Raw genomic sequence first — 21,240 nt, 5'->3', positions numbered from 1 at the left:
AATTCGTATGGGGGAGGGAGGTCGCCGAAGGCTATGTACGCTACTGCTAAGGCGTTTAAATTTCAAGGCAACTCTTGTAAACTGTAAAGGCAATACAAAGCACAAGAAGCTTGGCGAATTATCATTGAAAACGGGGGCGCCAACCCGGGGATTATATTGAAACTTTTCCCAATGAAAAAGTGTGGCTCAATAAAAAGAGAGGAAAAAAAAAGTCTCCTTTTTTTTTGCTTACTCTTGTTTTCCTAGTATAAAAGTAATGCAAAATTACTTACGAAAGAGACATGCCTCGAAAATCCTCCTAAACATTTCCCAGCTGCAGATTCCTCTGGAGTACAAAGGCGACCATTTTCCCCAAATTCAAACCAATGTGAATGCAAATCCGTAAGATGTACTACAGTTAAATTAAACTCTGCCGATCCATACCTTAAAACTGAGAAAAAAATTAAGGCACAGAGAATTTTAAACCGCATCTTCAACAACTAATTATTAATAAGCAATTATCTTATCAAATCTACTAACGTTTCCGATTGAAATGAAAAACTCAAACCAGAAAAGAACGTCTTTAAATCTATAATCTTTTATCTCGAGACAATCGATATAACGAAACGTCTCGTTTAAGTTAAGGAAATATGCAATGAAAGTTGAAGGCGTGAATCAATTTCGGTGAAATAAATAGCGAACGCCAAAATTTAAAACCAACTGTATTCGCAACTCCAATAAACTATTAGGAGACGCTGCAGCCACTGTCTATAATGGTGGATGAAAAAGGTATAACAAACAAAATACCGTAACTTATAGCTTGCTTTGAAGCTTAGTGAATGACAGTAATTTTTTATTGTGTTTGTAGAAAGTTTTCTATCCATTTCTTCTGAAATCACATTACACCGCAAACGGTCTAAAGCGTGTAATTTACCCCAAAGAAAACACGTGGAATGGAATGTTTTACTTTTTTCGGTAGTATTGTAATCACCACAAGGTAGCGTATTCGAGCTCTGGAGTTGCGAATAGCAACATGGAACTCCCAAGAAACATTTGAATTTGATATTACTGCGTTAAGGGTGAATACGCCTCCTTGCGGCAAGAAAACAGATTATCTACATAGGTAAACATTCTAATTTTAAGCAGACAAAACAGATGTCTCATTGCACAGGTCATATCCCAGGTAAGAGTATCGGGTTTGATTTTAAAGGTTTTTAAGCCGTTAATAGCCCAGAGACTAGAGCGCCTCCCATAGTTTGAATTGCGAATTGTCAGCGCTTTGAAGTCTTTTAGTTTAAGAAGACTTGTGATGGCCGTGAGCGGGCGAGTATAGAACTAATTATTTCAGTGAATGCGTTCTTCTGCACGAGTCTATGTAAAGGAAGCGATTCATTCCAATTTTCTTCATCGGGTTTAGAAGATATTTTTTCATGATTTACTTATATTTGAAAGTTAGATTACAAAGTCAGTAAATAAACATGTAGTCGTGTCAGATGCAAGATTTATTAGTTTTTAGGCTTTTGAGGTTTTAAATTTATAAGTTTTTGTACTTCTAGCTCTAAAACTTTGAAGGTTTTATTAGAAATTATATACTGTTAAGATTACAAGTTTAAGCATTCTTTTAAACGTTTAATGTAACTAATTCTTGAGAATTTAAGTTAAGAAAACACTAATGTGTATAATTAAGTTTGAATATCTGTACGTGACAGGCCCGTGTCCAGATTTTCACAAAGGGAGGGGTTTTAATCTTACCTGCGGGAGGGGGAATTGAACCCCCCTCCCCCCACAACCTTTAGTTTAAGACAAATCGTCGATCCCAGTGTGGCGTTTATACGCCTGGAAGGGCTGCTGAACTCCCCCCCCCCTTTTTTTTGAGGGAGAGTTTTGGCTGCGCAGGTGACCAAAATATTCCTTCATTTTTACAGGTTCACTTTAATCAAATCTTGTTTGTTTCTTTTTAATTAAACCTGCTTACTACGCGGTACATTGCAATAAATATTAAAATTTCTCCACAAATTCTTTTATAATGTAGAATGTATATCAGGTTTTATGTTCTAAATAACAGAAATAATGCTTAATAAACTAAACAAGAAACAGGTAATTGCAGATACAAATTACATTACCAAACACCATCACTAATGCATTTTCATTGCTACAACATATGCTAATTTCACCATAACCTCCTTACAATAAGCAGTATTAATGCTTTGCATTGGTAGATCATTTAGCAGTTCTTCCACCTTAGTTTTCCAAAACATTATTTCAGTTGATAAAGCTTCAACAGTTGTAAATTGCAGAAAAACTTAAGAAAAGAGAGAAAGTTTAAAAAAAAAAAAAAAACGCTGAACACAAACTTCACATTAAGACTAATTTAATTTTTAAAAAAAATACATTTTCTTCATTTCACTTGTTGTTTTTCGCCAATGGGAGGGGTTTAACCCCTAAAACCCTCCCCTTGGACACGGCTCTGGTACGTGAGTAGGGGAAACTAGGGAGACTTGACCCAATTTTTGGTTTTTCATTTCCCAATTTGGTTGTAAAATCGTTAGAACGAAATAAAAAATGTACATAAATAGTTTGCCATTCTGCACATTTTTATGGCTGAAAATAATAGCGTAATTCCAAGTAGAAATTGTATTAAAAAAAAGGTCAAAAGTCCCTAGAGCTAGGGAAGCTTGATCCAACACTAAGGAGACACGAACTCCCTCATGAATGTAAGAAGATTCATTGATATTGAAATCAAAAAAACCAGGTTTGATGGTGTTTTTTTGTTTAAATAAGTGATACTTGAAGTGAATATACAAAATTTTCACTCTTTAGATGAATTGTTACATTTATATATATATTTTTAATTAATCTTACTCCCTATCAGTTGGAAGATTCATAGATATGGAAATCAAAACCGCAGGTTTGATGGCGTGTTTTTTTTTTAAAATAAGCGATACTTGAAGCGAATATACAAAATGTTCACTCTTTAGGTGAAGTGTTACATATATTTTTTCTTTTATTATTAATTTTACTCCATATCAGCAGAAGAGCAGAAGTTGAATTCAAAACTGTATGAGGTCAGACCTTAACAATATTTCAGTTATTTTACTAAGTAGCAACACATTGGGCTCAAATATTATTAGTATTTTAGTTAGTTGTCAAATAAAAACAATTTTTTGGACCAAAATATTTTATATATATATATATATATATATATATATATATATATATATATATATATATATATATATATATATATACACATATATATATATATATATATATATATATATATATATATATATATATATATATATATATATATATATATATATATTAAAACAAGAAGTTCTGACTAGAACTAGACGAGCCTACTTTCCCGTATACCCATACTACTTTCTAGTACCTGATCAATATTCTCAAAAATAGCTAAAATTGCAAATTTTTTCAAACATACTTTTAAAATACTTTAAGCTGATTTCTAGGAATAAATATTCCTCACTCATCAAAAAAAAAAAAAAAAAACACGAACAAATAAAATAGCAGCAACTTTTAAACAAAGCAGCTAATACACTTTTTTAGATTAAAAAAAATCTTTAATAGCTTTCAAAATGAAAAATTAATAAGTAAAATTAATAAGCTCATTAAAATAAATACATCATATCAAAAAAAAAATCGTTTCTTTTTGCCCTGTTGCCAAAAACATTTTTTAAAATGAATTAATGCAATTACTAAAAAAAAAAAATGTCAACTTAAAGAAATAATTTTCTTTGTCAAAAAAAAAAAAAAAATCGTCTGCGCATATCTTATGTAGAAACATAAATGACTTCGAGTTGATTCGCCGGTAACTGAATACCTAAATTTAAACTTTAGCGTGAAAATAAAAACAAGTCATATCAACAATAAGTATTTCACAGTTAAAGTCAAAGTCGGAGTCAATCTCATTTTGAGATAAAGGAGTCGGAGACGAATATCCAAGAATCGGAGTTAGTCATTTGTCCATAAATTTTTGCCAAAGCTACGAAGTCAGAGTTGAAGTCGGGGAGTCGGAGTCCAATTAATTGTCGGGCACAGGAATCGGAGTCGGAGTCAGGTGCCTCTAAATTCTCGGAGTCGGAGTCTGGAATTTGTGGCGTCATGAGCTATTTCTAACAAAATTTGTTTGAAGTAAATCCGCCTTCAAGTACGGAATCTACATTGACTTTCAGTTTCCCCGTAGGCGCTAATGTTAAGGGATTTGAACAGTTCAAAATTGAACGGAAAATTTTTCAAATCAAAAAGATATTTTTTATACAAGTTTTTCATCAAAAGCTTTTTCCTACAAAGTTTGTTTGAAGCAAATTCACAGTTCGGAATTGCCTTGAATTTCCCCGTAGGCGCTAATGTTAAGTTTTTTTGAACTGTTCAAAATTGAACAAAAAATAGTTCAAATCAAAAAGTGAAATATGGGAATGAGGTGTCCTCGCCGAGATCTTTCGAACAAAAAAAGGTTTGTTCGAATCGGACTATTCATTCAAAAGTTATTAGGGGGGGGACAGACAGACAGACCGACAGACCGACAGACAGACAGACCGACAGACAGACATTTTTCCCCATCTCAATACCCTACTTTCCAATTTTTAATTTTTCGATATTTATTTAATTATTTTATTTATTTTTGAGTTTTTTTTTTTTTGTTTTTCGGGATATTTTTAAGATGCATTAAGCCTTCTTTCATGCTTTTTTCTTCTTTTTCTGACTTTTACTGGGAAAGTAGGCTAAAAAACAGGCCTTCATATTCACAATATTCGAGTCATTGCATGAATAAAATCACTAGGCCTAAACGGCAATACTTTATCTATTAAAAAATAAAAATTCATTGAAATAACATCAAATTAAACAAAAATATCAAATTAGTCGTTGTGTCAAGTCTCCCTACTTAGCTTGGGTCAAAGCTTCCTAGTTAGCTTTCTTTTGTTAACCTTAAAATTTTAGCAACTTGGATTCAAGTTATATAAAACTGCTGTATATCAATAGATAGCTAGAAAAGTGACTAAAGCATGCATACTTTTAAAATTCATTTCCCTCAAAACTAGAAGTTAAAATATTAACACTGAATTTCTTGAAAACCACTGACAATTCTGTCCCAGCAAAATACTGCTGTGTAACTGCTCAACGAATAATATGAATGAAATTTTCTCTTTCATGGAAAAAATCATCATGGTTCTAGTCTCCCTATGGGTCAAACCTCCCTAGTTTCCCCTATTTAAGTTTATATGAAAAGATGTAAAATTTTTTTTTCCGTTAAAATTCAACAATTTTAATTAAGTCACGAAGTTTGTTACTTTTTATGATTCAAAACTAATTAGTTTAAATTTAGTAATTTTCTGCATATGTTGTTATGTATTTGAACATGTCGGTGCGAAATCTCTTTGGTTGATTCAGGTTTTTATTGTTCATAGTTTCGTAGTTTAGGAAGTTGGGTATTAAAGTTAGCAAGTATGAATGAATATAAGTTGTAAGATGATAGCAGATTGAAAAGATTTTAGGCTTCTTAATTTTCAATTTATACGGATTCGTACTTCTGGTTGAAGTCCCTTGCCACCCCTACCTCCCCGAGTTTTCGAAATTTTCTACTTTAAAGTTTTCTACTTTGTTATTTTCCAGGTTTTACGTTTTTCGACTTCAAGGTTTTTCTGTTTCAAAGTTTTCAAAAAAAAAAAAAGTTGACTTTTCTGTTTAAAAACTGCAAATCTGCAAACTTTTGGAAAAATAAAGTTTGAAAGAAAAAAAAAAGAAAAGGTAAATAACTTTCCCACTCTCCACCCTTTACCCACTTGGTACGTTTTCCCTACGTTGCTTCTTCCTAGGAGCGAATCGCCGATCTTCAACGTCGCTCATCGCCGAGAGGAAAACTTGATTCTTCTGCGCATGCTCGCCCCAGCTAAAGCCTTGGTTTCCTAGGAGCGAATCGCCGATCTTCGACGTCGCTCATCGACGTAACGCTGAATTCAAAGTCAAGTGGATTCCGACGTGACCACTCAGAACGCCGAATTGGCTCGGGCGCGCATGAGCAGAAGAATCAAGTTTTCGACTCGGCGAGGAACGACGCCGACGCTAAGCGTGTTCGCTTCTAGGAAACCAATGCTAAAATCGGTGTTGTGAGTGGCACGCCGGAATCACTTGACTTAGATTTCAGCGTCACGCCGAGCAGCGACGTCAAAGCTCGGTGATTTCGCTTCTAGGAAACCAGGGCTTAACCTGAAACCAAAGTCAAGTGGATCCCGGCGTGGCCATTCACGACGCCGAATCAGCTCCGGCGCGCATGAGCAGAAGAATCAAGTTTTCGACTCGGCGAGGAACGACGCCGACGCTAAGCGTGTTCGCTTCTAGGAAACCAATGCTAAAATCGGTGTTGTGAGTGGCACGCCGGAATCACTTGACTTAAGCCCTGGTTTCCTAGAAGCGAAATCACCGAGCTTTGACGTCGCTACTCGGCGTGACGCTGAAATCAAAGTCAAGTGATTCCGACGTGGCCACTCACGACGTCGATTTCGCTCGGGCGCGCATGCGCAGAAGAATCAACTGTTCCTCTCGGCGATAAGCGACGCCGAAGGTCGGCGATTCGCTCCTAGGAAACCAATGCTTTAGATTTCAGCGTCACGCCGAGCAGCGACGTCAAAGCTCGGTGATTTCGCTTCTAGGAAACCAGGGCTTAACCTGAAACCAAAGTCAAGTGGATCCCGGCGTGGCCATTCACGACGCCGAATCAGCTCCGGCGCGCATGAGCAGAAGAATCAAGTTTTCGCCTCGGCGAGGAGCGAAGCCGACGCTAAGCGTGTTCGCTCCTAGGAAACCAATGCTTTGTTGCAGACGCGAAGCGACGCACAGTGGGGCGAAAACGACAAAAACCGCTTAAAAGGGTAATTTTTTTTCTGTATTCAACCAATTGCGAATTAATATATTTGCACAGGCCTATATCTTAGGCAATCAGAACTAGAATTTTAGAGCCCTTCGTCCACTACAAAGCTAAAGATAGCCTTTAGAAGGTGAAGAACCATGAATGAAGGGGATTTAAACAAATTGCTTTGAAGCAATCTATATATTTTTTTCTTATTAATGGCAGGTATATTTAATTTCTCTCGTGTCCGACGATAGTAAAAGAACAAAAATAAAGAATAATCGAATATTCAAACAGATAGTTGGTTTTGATCAAAACCGAAAACTTGGGATTTCAAAGTTTTTTTTTTTAAACGCTCTACAAAAAAATGTCCTCTTATGTCCTCTTAGAAATTAATATTAATTAGTCACCAATGGTCTGTAGAAATACCCTGAAAAGGAATTAGCTGCGTAAACCTGCGAACTTTGGACTTTGAGCCCAAACAAATCGAGAAAAATCCATTATAACATGCCTGAGTAAACAAATAAGCGAGAGAGGTTTAAAAACACTTTTAAGCGCTTTTTGGCGTTTTCGCCCCACTGTGCGACGTGGGGAAAAAGTTCAGGGTACCATAACCATGACTACCGGAAGGGTAAATGCTTGCAGAGTGGGAAGTTTTTGGGCCTTGACACGCCGATTCTCGCTGCACAGACTATAAAATATAAAAGCAATTGTGCAAGAACAACAATTAAATGACACTTCAAGAACAATAATTTATTATTTTCACATTGTGAACGTTACACTTGAAACGGCAAGAAAACATTACAATAAACAAGAAGCATATTTTAAATAAAAAGTTTTTGATTCGTGTTTGTCTTAAAAATAACATCACAATAAGGATCTCAGTGTTGAACAAAAAGGAGGCTAAATGATGCTTTTGATGAAAAAACACAAAATCGAACGTATTTAAAAATATGTATAAAAACATTTTCAACACAGATTTTAAACTTCTGGCATTTTCCCAGAGTATCATCTCTCAAATGAATTATGTAAAACCAAGGACTTACTTATACAACGATACATGTCACTAAAATTTCATGAAAAATTCAAACACTGTGAACAACAATTTTTTGATGAAAATGGCGCAATGGAATGTTTGAAATATGTGAGCTGAATTTCCAATTTTTACATTTTTTCGATCAAAACGTTAAGAAATATCTTTCTAAGCTTGTTTAATGTACATTTTTAGAAACAGAAAAATTATTAGCTAATAAATCGATCTGTTTTTAACAAATTTTATTTTAAAAATGAGCTTTCATGCATTTTGTCGAATTTGTTTTTGGCCAGTACATATTTGCTGAAAGTTAATAAAGACTGCGCTTTTCTTTTTATTTTTTATGCATAATAAAATGCTTGAATGAAATGACCTTAAATAAGCTTAAAAACTAATTATGAGCATATACTTTTATTTTTTGCAAGTGCCATAACTACTTCGGGTTCGACATAAGATACTCGAATTAAAGGAGAGACTTGGTGACGTTACAATTAGTTTACATTACGTGACCTAAAAATTATAAAGGCTACATTTTACTCAAAATTAAAAAGTTGCTTCAGTTTGAATGGAATTTCAAAATGATTTTCACTTCATTAATATTCAAGAAAAAAACTTTGAACAGTCTTGTTAAAAGCAGCAAAGGATGAATTTACGGGTTTGATAAAAGTTTTAGCATAACAACATAACCGTCGATAATCTGTAATCAAAATATTTTATCATAAATGTTAATCTAAGAACTCCAAGTAATTCAATGCAATGTAAATTTATAGTAAAAAGTTTTATGTGAACATCGAAACCAGTATTATACTTTATGCGAAAAGTTCCTGTTAAGTTTGAATATTGTGAAGTGACAGAAAAATATTTAATGCTGGAAGAAAAGTTTAATTAAACATATTGATTCCAATTAATTTAAAATGAACGAATATTTTGAATAAGATTTTCATTCACCAATGTACACAAATGATGTTTTCTGGCACAACTTCATCATGGTTTAAAAAGCAATACATCAATGAACTCTTAACGAAATTTCAAAAAATACATCTTGTTTCCACAATAAAACCTTGATTCACTATTTCTCGTAGCTGATTTAAAAAAAAAAAAAATACACACACACACAGACACCAAATAATAATAACAAATAAATAAAATGATGAAAAGAATGATAATATTAGCAAACCTAAAAAAAAGAAGGAAACGAAAATGTCGCCAAGGTATAAGGTAAAACTTTCAGCTTATGTTCATTTTATCACATAAATTTAAATCTAATTTATATTACATTACGCAACGGCTCTTCCGGACCATCCCAAACATGTTCAATAGGATTGAGATCCGGAGAGCTCGAGGGCCAGTTCATACGTCGAATATTCTCTTCCACAACATGTTTGTGACCATAATTTGACAGGAGTGTATTTTCCATTTTTTACTTAATTGAAACTTTTTTGCTAACATCCATAGACGGTCATTACGACAAATGTATTTTGTTGCCATCATATTTCACGTGGAATCAGTGACAGATAAGGGGCCATTCATTAATTACGTAAAGATTATTTTGGCAATTTTTGACCCCCTACCACCATGTAAGGGTACGTAAAGTTTTCCAAACCCCTCCCCCCTAACCTTACGTAAGATTCCATTTCGTTTTTCAAAATAATAAAATAACGAATCTTACATCGTTATTAAATATCCACTGTTAATAAAGTATTTTGGAAAACCTTTCTGTGTAAAGAAATATTAATTAAAAGTGTATAAAATTAAGTATATTAAAATTAACCTGCCATACATAGTGCGATTATTTCATTATATTTTACGACTATTCATTCTTTGTAAAACAAGTAAAAAACAGCTCATTCTAATATTTTTTTACCTTCCAGATGCAAATGAAATATGATCCATACCAAACCACTTGCCCGCGTGATTTCTAATATAAAATATTGACTTAGAAAATATTACGTAAGAATAGGTTTGCCCCCCCCCCCCCCCAAGTAAGGGTATGTAGAGGTTTTTCCAACTTCTCTCGCTCGAGACCCTTACGTAATTAATGAATGGCCCCTAAACTATGAATCAAGGTTTTGTTTTTCGGAAAAAACATAAAAATTTCCCCCAGGAACTACTTTTCAGAGGAGGGTAATCAAATCCAAATGAGCGTGCTAATCGCAAGCAAGATGGCCGTCGAAAACGAAGTTACAGTCGCAGAGTTGGGCATTTCGCTGTTGCTCAGATGTTCCATGACACCGACAATTTTCGCATCGGCGTCCACCACGTTGATTTTCCATCCAAGGTTCCGGTGCGTGAAACACTAGAACAATATTCAAACATTAAAAAGGAGATAAACTTTCAACAAATAAAGGTAACGGCACCAGTAACAGACAAGGGTCCAGTTACAGACAGTCGTAAGTTTGGATTTAAATGATAAGAACTTTAGGCGGGTAAAACTGACGTTGCTATGGCCCATGAATACGGTGCAACCATCTAGTGCAGCGATTCCCTACCCGTGGGCCGCGAACAGCGTGTGACTGATCCGTGGACACTGGTCGAGAATCTGAACCAAGATAAATCTTGGGGTCTTAATTTTCCGTTTTTTGCGAAAATTCACTTATTAAGTGTAGAGTCACTCAAAAGCTCTCCCTGGCTCATAGCCAATAAGGAACTTTAAGGTTTTTCACATTTCTTAGAAACTTTCTCCTGTAATTGAAGATGAAATTTAATGAAACAAACTCTTTAAAGAAAGTTGCCAAAAAACTAGTTTTGGCTTCAAGATTTTCAAGTTAAAAATGCTCCTCTGTTGAACTCGGATGACTAACCAGTGAATTGAGACACTTGAGGGGCTTTTCGACAGCCTTCCTATCTGAATGAGACTTTTCATTGCAGTTTTTGGAAAAAAAAAATATATACAGTGGCTCCCAAAAGTGTTCGTACACTTTGAAATTTTTTAGTAAAACCAAAATAACTCGAAACTGAATTCGAATACGGAGTCCAATATTTTTTCACATCATTCCTATGTCATTCTAAATACAACCCATTGGTTTTTTTAAAAATATTAACGGATCTACTTTTTTGAAATGTGATCAGAAAACGAAGAGACAGAGAAATAACACGCCACATAAGTCATCGTACACTCAAATATTTTCGAATAAATTCATGATTAAAACTATCATATGCCATTTTATTATTATTTTTGCATTGTGTTGACCCTTATAAGTCATTTGGCTTTAATTTTTTGTTTATTTATTTCTTAATATTGTGCTTACTGCTACAAAATCACTGGTATTCGTAAAAAACCGCAAACACCATTCAAAATTCGAATTTGTTTCCCGCAGTTGCGGTAAATTGGTTTGAAATGACTCTAAATTAGTTAATTTATTTGTTTGTATAGTAGATTGCTTGATAAAATGCTTTAAACAAAGGAATCGGACCGAAAACAAGGTAAGAAAAGGTCAACCGGCAAAGTTGACAAAACGTGATCAGAGATTTAAAGTTGAAAAAATTATAAAAAATACACATTTGAGTGCTGTAAAAGTTTTTACAGAGTTAAATTAAATATTTTACATTTAATTTTCACCTAAAATTTTTCGCCAAGTTCTCTGATTAGCTGGATTAAATGGGGCCTCTTCCCGCAGAAATTTTCTTGTTCGCACGAAAAACACAAAGCTTACGCTTTTCGCCGCAAAATCGAGGATAAATAAGCTAAAAACATTTTAGAATTACGTCTTGTTTACAGATAAAAATGAATTTAACATTTTTGGTTAAATTGTTTCATAATTGTAAGTAGAAGAAAAAATTAGGAAATTAATCTTAAGAACTTAGTTGAATCAGTTAATTACGACGGTGGAGGTGTTCTAGTGTGAGGGTGCATAACAGCATCAGGACTTGGTAGTTTGGAATTTTTTGATGAAATAATGAATCATACTGTTCCTTTAAATATTTTAAAAACCAATTTTGAACTCTTAACCAAAAATTTGGTTATTGGAAACAACTTTGTTTTTTATCAAGATAACGATATGAAGCACTCGGTTTTCAACGTTTGCGTCTAGTGCCTCAAAATCGTCCTAAAATTCAGAAAAAACCCCCTAAATCTCCATATTTGAACTTAATGTAACGTATTTAGAGATATCTATAGGCTGGATTACGAAAATACGGCTTTAAAACGAAAATAGAGCTAGAAACAGTAAGACTCGAAGTGTGGTAGAACACTTACTCAGAAATTACGCAAAAAAAAATAAAGAAAAAGAATGAAATCTATTCCCAGACGTTTAAAAGGTGTTATGAATATTGTATGATATTCTACTAATTAATAACTTAATCAAAAGTTAGATTATTCAATAATAAATAGACATTTTATAAAGTGTACGAAGACTTTTGTGACATAGAATTTCCGGCACTTTTTGGTTTTTGATTTTTTAAAAATTAAGTTTTAATATTTTTTAAAAACTTTTCATGTAGTTTTGTTAAATATTAATCATAGATCTGATAATTAAATACCTATTCCGAAATATTAATTCTAACCAATGGATTGGGGCCTATTTCGTCGAAAGTCGCAGGTGTACGAAGACTTTTGGGAGCCACTGTATATATATAGAACTGCATTGAATGTTGCGAGATATTTGAGACTAAAACTATCCATCCGAAAATTGTTCTTCTACAGTATGTCTAAATTAGTGGCGCAGCATGAAGGGAAAAGGAGATGAACATTTCCCAGAAATCTTGTTTTTAACACACTTTCAATCCTAATATGGTATATTATTTACACCTAAGGATAGTTATGAGCAGATGCCTCCCCCCCCCAACCCCAGAAAGTAAATTTGGACTATGCAAGTAATATATAGTAGTGGGCAGCAACGGTGTTTTCTACAAAATTGGTGAGCCGCACAACTAAAAAGGTTGGGAACCGTTGATCTAGTGTTATCAGAGTGAATTTATTGGGCTAGTTGGTATTTATATATATATATATATATAAGGCAGTGGTGGAAGGTTATGAACAGCCACCACGAGGTCAGCTGCTGTTTCATGTTTATATGAAGTTAATAAGGTTTTAGATCTAAAACTAAGAACTTTTGCACATTTTGAAGAGGAAAAGGAAATTCAATCCATTACTCATTCTATCTCTCACTGGGTATCATCAGAATTTTCGGAGTCTGTTACTGGGGGTCGGACCTTTTTTTGAAATTGAGCAAATAAAAATAGAATGAACTAATTCAGAGGATCTAGAAGCTGCCAAACGTTAGATGAGTTGTAGTTGCATGAGAGAAAAATAGTTTAAAAATTCGAAATTATAAAAAAGGCTCAGAAAATTGAGTTAACTTGAGAGTGATGTCTTAAGCATATCTCTTACTGGCTCCGCTACCGTTACCATAATTGCATGTACAGAGATTTAAAAAAACCTCACCATTAAAGTTGATCATCTGAGAGTAGGCGAGTACTATAGAAATTTCAAAGAGCTCAACTTTTTAACACAACGTGTTCATTTGAGGAATGTTTTCGTAGCAACCTATATTGTATGAAATTAAAAAGAAACTTCGAGAAAGCAATACAATTTGATTTAGAAAAGTGCCAAAAGTGAGAAAAAATTACAATTCCGTTAAAAAAAAATAAAAAAAACTCTGGGTCTGGATATTGCTGACCCAAAAATTTAATGCAGGCGCCTTTATGATTTCTTCGCATGTATTTTAAGTGAGACATATATCTTACTAATATTATATATGCGAAAGTTTGTCTGTATGGATGGATGTATGGATGTATGGATGGATGTATGGATGTTTGTTACTCTTTCACGCAAAAACTACTGAACGGATTTTGATGAAACTTTACAATAATATAGCTTATGCATCAGAATAACACATAGGGTAGTTTTCGTCCCGTTATGGGGAGCAAAACCCCCTTAGGGGGCAATAAAACACAATTTTTGTATAAATTCTCTAATATTGGGATGAAAAAATACTTGCACATATTTACATTATATGTCCATCGAAAGCTCTGATTTTTCTGCTGAAGATGGCACCTGTTCGAAATTTCTAAGTAGAATAAAAAACGAGTTATGAGCTTTTTAGATCCATGTTCGAAGGCTTTCCTCAACTCAATACAGTATTTAGTGTATCATCTCAACTCCCTGTCGATAGCGACAATTGTTGTATTGTTGACTTTCTTTCCTTTTCGTGATTGTTCAAGGCTTTTCTCAAGTCAAATCTTGAAGTAAGATTTTTGCACAAGATTGGCAAATAATACATGATTTGGCTGATGATTTTCCATTTAAACGGAACTTTAATGTAATTAATGGTTTTTATTATTATTTATGCTGATTGAACACTTAATCATTATCCAAACAACCAGCAGATTGCCAAAATTTTTGCAGAAAGATTTCCGTAGCTGATGCATTTAGCAGTTTTTTCAACGTTGCTGTTTTTGAAGCCGAAGACTAAGTCATAATGTTTCTCAGCTTTCACCATGTAAACAAAATATCGCCAATCAAAGAATTTTCAAAAGACTTTTTTTACTGTGTTAAATAATCCAGCAACTAAATTAGGCAAATCCATAAACAGCACAAAAACTTCCATTAATTTTCCTTTTTGCACAATTTCAAACAATCACCTAATTTTATTACTTATTTTGGTAACATTTCGGATGAAACTGTTTAGCGCCATTTTATGGTGACCAAAAATATCTCAGCATCTGGCGACGATATCTCTGTAACGAAAATTAATATCATATCGTTTTACAAAGTAAGGAAAGAATGGGGGAGCATCATCGAAGGTACCCCGAAACGACTTTCGCAAATTCGGTAAAATCGCACCAAGAGCCACAATGATTGAAATTTCCCGAAATAACTAAAGCAAGTATAAGGGGATTACGAGCGCAGCTACTTTTTTTTAATCACTTCGTACTTCATTAGCCATAGAGAGAAGGTTTTAGACTCCATGTTTAAAAAAAAGTATCAACAGATTAATCTTTTTAAACATGAGAAGATTAATTTCATGTTTTTAAAATTTGTATATGCTTAAATATAGTGCTTTCGTTTCTAAATCAATACTACTTTGTTCTTTATACTTATTGCTATTTTAGTTTTATGGGTAAGGAAGAAACTCGATTTTTAATCACGTCAAAAAGATGTGTTTTAAATTCTTTCACTTAAAACAGAAAACAAAAGCAAGTAACGATTTTTTCTAATAATTATTACTGACCCAGGCAACGCCGGGTATTTTTGCTAGTTTAACTATAAAATTAGAGAACTAGAAATTTCTAATGTTGGTATAACGAGAACGTAGGCTTGTTTACTCTGAACAAACTCTTAATTTAGCTTTTAAGAGTAAGTAGGATGGCAAGGACTTCCACTATTACTTTTTAACCACATCACATTTTATTTGCGCACGTGTGAATGTAATTCATTTTTATTCTTTAATGTTACGTGGTTAATGACATTTTAATTTACCATTTACTTGTAATGTCGTAGTTTTTCTCTCTTTCCCATTATCGCATTTTATGTTTCAACCCATCTAATCAGCTCCCTCGACTTTGATTTGAACAAAATCACTGATTTTAAAAATTTTTAAAAGCAGAAAGTTGAACTTGACCTACCTGTTATTCTGAAGAAGATTCATTTTTATTATTTTAAAACGGTTCACTTACTTGATAATAGACCAGATCCGGCGTGTTTTCGTCCGGAACCCAAAAGAACATTCCCGGATGTCCATCGCGGCAATCTAATCGAAGCGTGTTCTTGAATTCTTCGAAAGTTTCCGATTCTTCAGATTTATCGATGCTCTTGTGCTTCCATTCACAGTACCGTCCCACTGAAAGCGAAATCAGAACGTTTAAGAATAAAGCAAACTCTGATTTTGAGACTAATTACAAAATTATCCATTATGCGGACCAAATTCGGTTTCATACTATTTTTTCCGCTATAGTTTGCCTAAATGATTCATGGGGCTTCAAATGACTGTTTCTTTGAAAAGATGCATGCTCCCCCAGTTTATGACTGTTGTCCACGGAGGGGGGGGGTGCTAAATTAGTTCGAAGGTGGTCCAGGCGGAAATCTCAAAGTAGTGGTCCTTATACCGCCGTGAACAGGTAAACGGCAGTATCTGCAGAAATGAATTTTCGAAATATTTGAAGAAACGCGTTTTGGATTCAATACTAACGTAAGAGAAATGTTGGAATTAGACGTGTTTTTCTTGCGTTTTTACCCCATCGGAAACCAAATACGCAAGCTTGTACGATAAAGCTAACGTACAACAGATTTAGAAAAAAAAAAAGCATAAGAAAAAGAAAATTTTGCAGTCACTGCTCTTTACCTGCCCACGGCAGTATAGAAGTTACTTGCCCGACGAGAGGCCATGTCAGCTTAGTCGCAAACTAGGGGCACGGGCCTTGGGGGAACCCGATGGCACTGACGCAAAAAAAAAGGGAAGGAAAGCAAAAAAAAAAAAAAGAACGAAGAAAAAGTTCCGGGGGAAAACTCCGAATAAGATAAAACGTAAAGATTAACTAAAATTTAATCTTTTTATATTTACTCTTACGGCATTTAAAATAGAGTTAATTGTTTTCTAGTAAGCAGTTTTAATTTTTTTCTTTTTTTCCCCTTTTCTTCCCCCCTTTTTTATTCTTTTCTTCTTTTCCATCTTTTCTTTTTCTTCTTTTGGGGGACGCGAGGGCCCCGTGACATAACTGACAAGGGGCCCGCCTTGACTCTCTGCGGCTCTGAGAAGTTAACATGTAGGTTCTCGGTGAACTGGGTGGTGCTTCCTCCAGATGGAGACAGGAAAAGGTGTGTTCTGACTTTACTTCGTACTCGGAACATTTCCTACAGTTCTTTTATAGATTCTGGGGCCATCCTTCTTCCAATTATTGGAGAATAAACTGTTCAACAGCGTTTTCCCGTCAATGTCCCTCACAGAAGCAGTGATGTGTTCCTGTAGTGCTCACAGCAATGCTAGTATCGTGGGTTGCATTGTTCTACACAGATTCTTATGCGAAGAAATCTTATACAAGCACTGCAGGACAGAACCACCGGAGCTATGACGGATATTGACGGAAACAAGCTATTGAACGTCGGAGAGCTGGATTACAGCTGCAATTCCTGCCAGATGACCAAATTGAACATGTGTAGTATGTACCAGAAACTTGGAGACTGTATACATTTTTATATTCCATGTATCTTTAAATTTATTGCATCACTTTGTACGCCGTATCCTTTTAAAGAAAGAAGAAACAGTCTTCTGAAACTCAATGAATCATTTAGGCAAACACTGACTACGCGTCAGTTGACGTTAGAGACATTTAAGAAGAAGTTATGCATTACTAGTGGAGTCAATTGATATGTGAGAAAACCTTAAGAATCGATAATTTTTAATAAAACAACCAACTAATCAAAAGTAGTATCGAATTTTTCAGACTTGGATTTTAATATTAATCAGCTGATCTTATCGTTATTTAATCTTCGAATGCAATGCATTTTTTACTCCCATTTAACAGTTACATTTCCATTTAAAAATAACTTGAATTTAAAAGTTCACTATATTTTAATGTATCCATTAGTTGCTTAACAATAATTAGTAAAAATATTAGCTAAAAATGTTTCTTTTCACTATCAATAACTTACCACCGGTTGGTACTATTTTTGCACTGGCATCCACGAAAATTCCAGCATACACAGTGTGGTTCTAAAATTTAAAGTTTCAATTAGACGAAATGTTTTGAAAAAGTTAAATAAAGTTACATAGATTTCATGTATTTACCCTCACGCTCCCTTTGGACATAACATTAAAATTAAAAACATAAGAAAATAGTTTTCTGAGAAGACAGTGCAGCTACTTAGTTTGGTCATTTGAAGGAAGCAAAGATGGGTATAGAAATAACTTTTGGAGGGAGGTCTCGGAAATAACGCTCTGTCATAAAATGTTTTGACAGTATTCGAACTGAAAATGAGAAGAACAACAGTATGTAAACTGCCTAGGTGGCGTAGTTGTTCAGTTATATGTATGGACTCTCGAGTTGGAAATTGGTTCGATAGTCGATGGAGAGATGGTGTGAATGATGTAATACCGCATCAGATGTATAACTTAAGTTGACTGATTAGCTCAGTGAGCTTACCTGTTAGTTTACAATGTAATATAAACCAATAAATGTTTTTTTTTTAATCTTAATATCTCTTGCTCTGTCACTCTGTTATAACTATGTTTTGTAAGTAAATTGTGAGAAAAGTTTTTTTTAAAAGTATTTTGTAGTCTTTTAAACCAACCGATCTACTTTAGAGTACAGAAAAGCTTTGAATAAGGTCAAACATTATTATTAGTACTAGAAAATCGTCCGTCATGGTAAATTGCTTCTAAATCTGAACGAAATAATTGCCTGTTTGATGATATTTTGATACTTGAAATTTTAACCCTAACGCCAGTGGATGAACCCTAAAATCCAGTAGATAGCGCTCATTGTTGACCACTTATTCGTTTCTTCATTCTTCTAAAATGAGTCTTACCAGTAAAACAGTAAAGATACCGGATGCAGTTCCGCCTCGTCAAAATAAAGCCTTTCCCTTAATGCTGAACATAATCAAAAACTAGTATCAAATTATCATGCCGTGGAGCGAGTTTCATTGTTGAAACACGCGCGTTACTCGATCATCGGCTATTATTTATATGAGGATCGTTGTTGTTTTGCAGAGTAAGTGCTAAACTCTTAGATGATGTACAACTAGATACACAACTCCAACTCTGAAAACTAATAATGACACATAATAACCTCAAAAGCATGTGCAAAGCGGATCATCTGACACTTGTGGATGTAAACCTACAATGGCTGCTTAGTAATGTTGCCATTTTTTAAATTCTGTTATTACAGTTTCGAGATTTGAGAGGATGAATAAGTCTACAGAGAGATCAAGTATCCCCATTCTCCCGTACATTGATGTGGTAATCTTTGATATATAATTTAGTCAAGATCTTTTTTTTCTCTCTCTGCTTTTACAGCGTTGGACATCGCTATATTTCTTTTCAATAACGTCCTAATTTCTGTACCTCAGAGCCAGAAAAACATAAGTCCAAAAATTGCGATTTTTAGTTTGTTAGTGCATTGCATGTAGAACCCTATTCCGCATCGAGGCGTGCGAACGTAATACTTAAAAATATATAATTTTTTTACCAGGGTTTAAAGAGCGCGCGTCCCATCCTTTGCATGAACCAGAAAAAAGTTTGTCCTCTCTATTGTAAAATTATCATAATGTGAGTTACGTTCCTCTGGCTCTGAGGTACAGATTTATTTTCCTCGGTGTAAATATTCTTTTACAAGTACGACATGATTAACCCATTTTCTTTATGAGAATTGATTGCTACTACCCTGCTCTTGCACAAGTGCCTACATTTGTTGCAGGGAAAGTTAAAAATAACGTCTGACTTTAGTTCTGTATTTCTTATTTCATTAGAAATCAATTCCTAAAGCGAAATATCTGTATCGCTTTTTTATGAAACTTAAACTCAGGTCTGAATGAATGTAAAAGGACTAAGAAAATTGCTATTAAAGAAAATGGCTACCAAAGATGTTATATAATTTTACGTTTCAAAATAGTTTCAAGAACATTTGAACACATTGCACAATGTTGCTTAGTCAACAAATGAGGGAGGCTGGCAAATACTGCAAAAGGACTTACCGACAAACCTAGCTGATCCAAAAATTGTCCACCTCCCCCTTCTGGATTGTTGGTGATGTAAAGGGGGTGGTAGGCAGCCGAGTTGGTGACATCATCTCCTCCTTCTACGATGAAGGTATAGTTAGTGCCCCTGCGGACTGTTAACTCGGGGATGAGAAGGCCGTTCATCCACCAAGCTATGCCCCAAGACTGTGCACCTAATTGAGAAAAACAAATTGCAAAAAAGCAAACATTAATAGAACGCAGTGTAGAGAAAGTAAACCTTGTCTGCTTTAAACTATTAAATCGAATAATTCGAAAGAAGTTAACAAACGCAGCTATACTCCAAGGTTGTGTAGCTATACTGCTTTCATGGAAAAGATACACCATATGCCATAAAATGAACACATTTTGAATAACTGACCTGTGATGGCTGTGTAACCTTTGTCACCTCCAGTGGGCCCTATCTGAGCTCTGAACGTAGTAGGGCCCGCAATTTTCAGAGGAAGCCAAGAGCTTGGTTTCGACGTCGTCATGGTTTTCAAAGGATTACATCGGTCTTGGGGAGGACTACGACCGAAGTGTATCTTTTTGGCATCTGTAATAAACGAAAAAAAAATCTAGCAATGGCAGTTACGGTTTACTTGCACTGGGTTTTGAGATACTTCATACACGCGATCATACACTTCTGATCATCACTGCAGAGTGGAAAATTTAAAAGGGGTTTATTATGAGTACCCTAAGATAAATATCGACGTAAATAGTGTTGTCCATTGATATGATACTCAACATTTATTTCAAACTAGTGGCACCCGCACGGCTGTGCCCGTAGTAGAAAATTAACAGGTCTTTTGGTTCGCCTGTATATTTTCAAATAATGTATGGTGAATTTATCGCCAACTGGCTAGCCCATGTTACGGTTTCACGTTATAATGACTTGGTAATTTACTCGTCCATCTTATGAGAATTTTGCTCGGGAAAATGTTCTTAAAATTAGAATAAAAAAAGAACCAAAATCAAATTTTCTAAAAATCGCTTCGAGGTGCACACTCCCATGTTACAAACTAATTCTGTGCCAAATTTCATGAAAATCGGCCTAACAGTCTAGGCGCTATGCGCGTCACAGAGATCCTGACAGACAGAAAGAGATCCGGACAGAGATATATCCAGACAGAGACTTTCAGTTTTATTATTAGTAAAGAAAATGTGCATCATATTTATTAGTTACTATAAAGTAAACGCTATTGAAATAAAAAATAATGCCTAATACTAAACAAATTAGATAAGTAACTATAATAATAGTAGCGTTCAATATTCGAGTTGAACCGAACCATTGCTTCGGTCACTCGTCTGGTCTGCTAATTCCATATTAGCTACCAGTTTGTTTCGCACTCTTGGCTTCCTTAAGAGGTTTTCCATCTTCAGCTCAGTCACTTTCCTATGCCGGGCTGATGAGTGCTAATAAGCACGAAACTGCAGTCCTCGGCTGGAAATGACTGAGCTGGCGGTGTATTTCACGTCCAATTAGTTCTGTTTTGGAGAAAAATTAGGATTTTTCAAAAAATAAAATAATTACTTGAAATAATTGCTCAGGAGAAAAAGCCTGTAGCAGTTGACGGTGTTCTGCGCATAGTTGGAAAGTAACGTGACGTTGTACCGGCGCTTTTCGGCCCCACTTACACTCCAGGAAGAAGTCATTTGATAAGTTTACCTCTCTATTTTTTTTCCCCGCATTTACATAGCAGTTGA

At 34.7% G+C, this 21,240-nt stretch overlaps 2 protein-coding genes across 2 annotated transcripts in view; both read right to left on the bottom strand.

The window, feature by feature from the left end:
- LOC129225024 (uncharacterized) overlaps nt 1-9,297 on the bottom strand; it is a 66,762-nt gene extending 57,465 nt beyond the window's left edge. The window contains exons 1-3 of the mRNA XM_054859570.1: nt 9,157-9,297; nt 7,427-7,538; nt 273-430 (exon numbers count right to left, since the gene is read on the bottom strand). Coding sequence (XP_054715545.1) covers nt 273-430; nt 7,427-7,538; nt 9,157-9,297 — 411 coding nt within the window. The remainder of the gene's footprint in view (nt 1-272; nt 431-7,426; nt 7,539-9,156) is intronic.
- Nucleotides 7,587-21,240, bottom strand: part of LOC129223809 (protein Skeletor, isoforms B/C-like) — a 95,492-nt gene continuing 81,838 nt past the window's right edge. The window contains exons 18-22 of the mRNA XM_054858165.1: nt 19,916-20,089; nt 19,513-19,709; nt 17,470-17,530; nt 15,498-15,661; nt 7,587-10,176 (exon numbers count right to left, since the gene is read on the bottom strand). Coding sequence (XP_054714140.1) covers nt 10,009-10,176; nt 15,498-15,661; nt 17,470-17,530; nt 19,513-19,709; nt 19,916-20,089 — 764 coding nt within the window. The 3' untranslated portion in view covers nt 7,587-10,008. The remainder of the gene's footprint in view (nt 10,177-15,497; nt 15,662-17,469; nt 17,531-19,512; nt 19,710-19,915; nt 20,090-21,240) is intronic.

Source organism: Uloborus diversus, chromosome 6, assembly GCF_026930045.1.
Source record: "Uloborus diversus isolate 005 chromosome 6, Udiv.v.3.1, whole genome shotgun sequence".
NCBI lineage: Eukaryota > Metazoa > Arthropoda > Arachnida > Araneae > Uloboridae > Uloborus > Uloborus diversus.
Note: the sequence above shows the minus strand (reverse complement) of the source record. Positions and strands in the feature narration are given on the sequence as shown.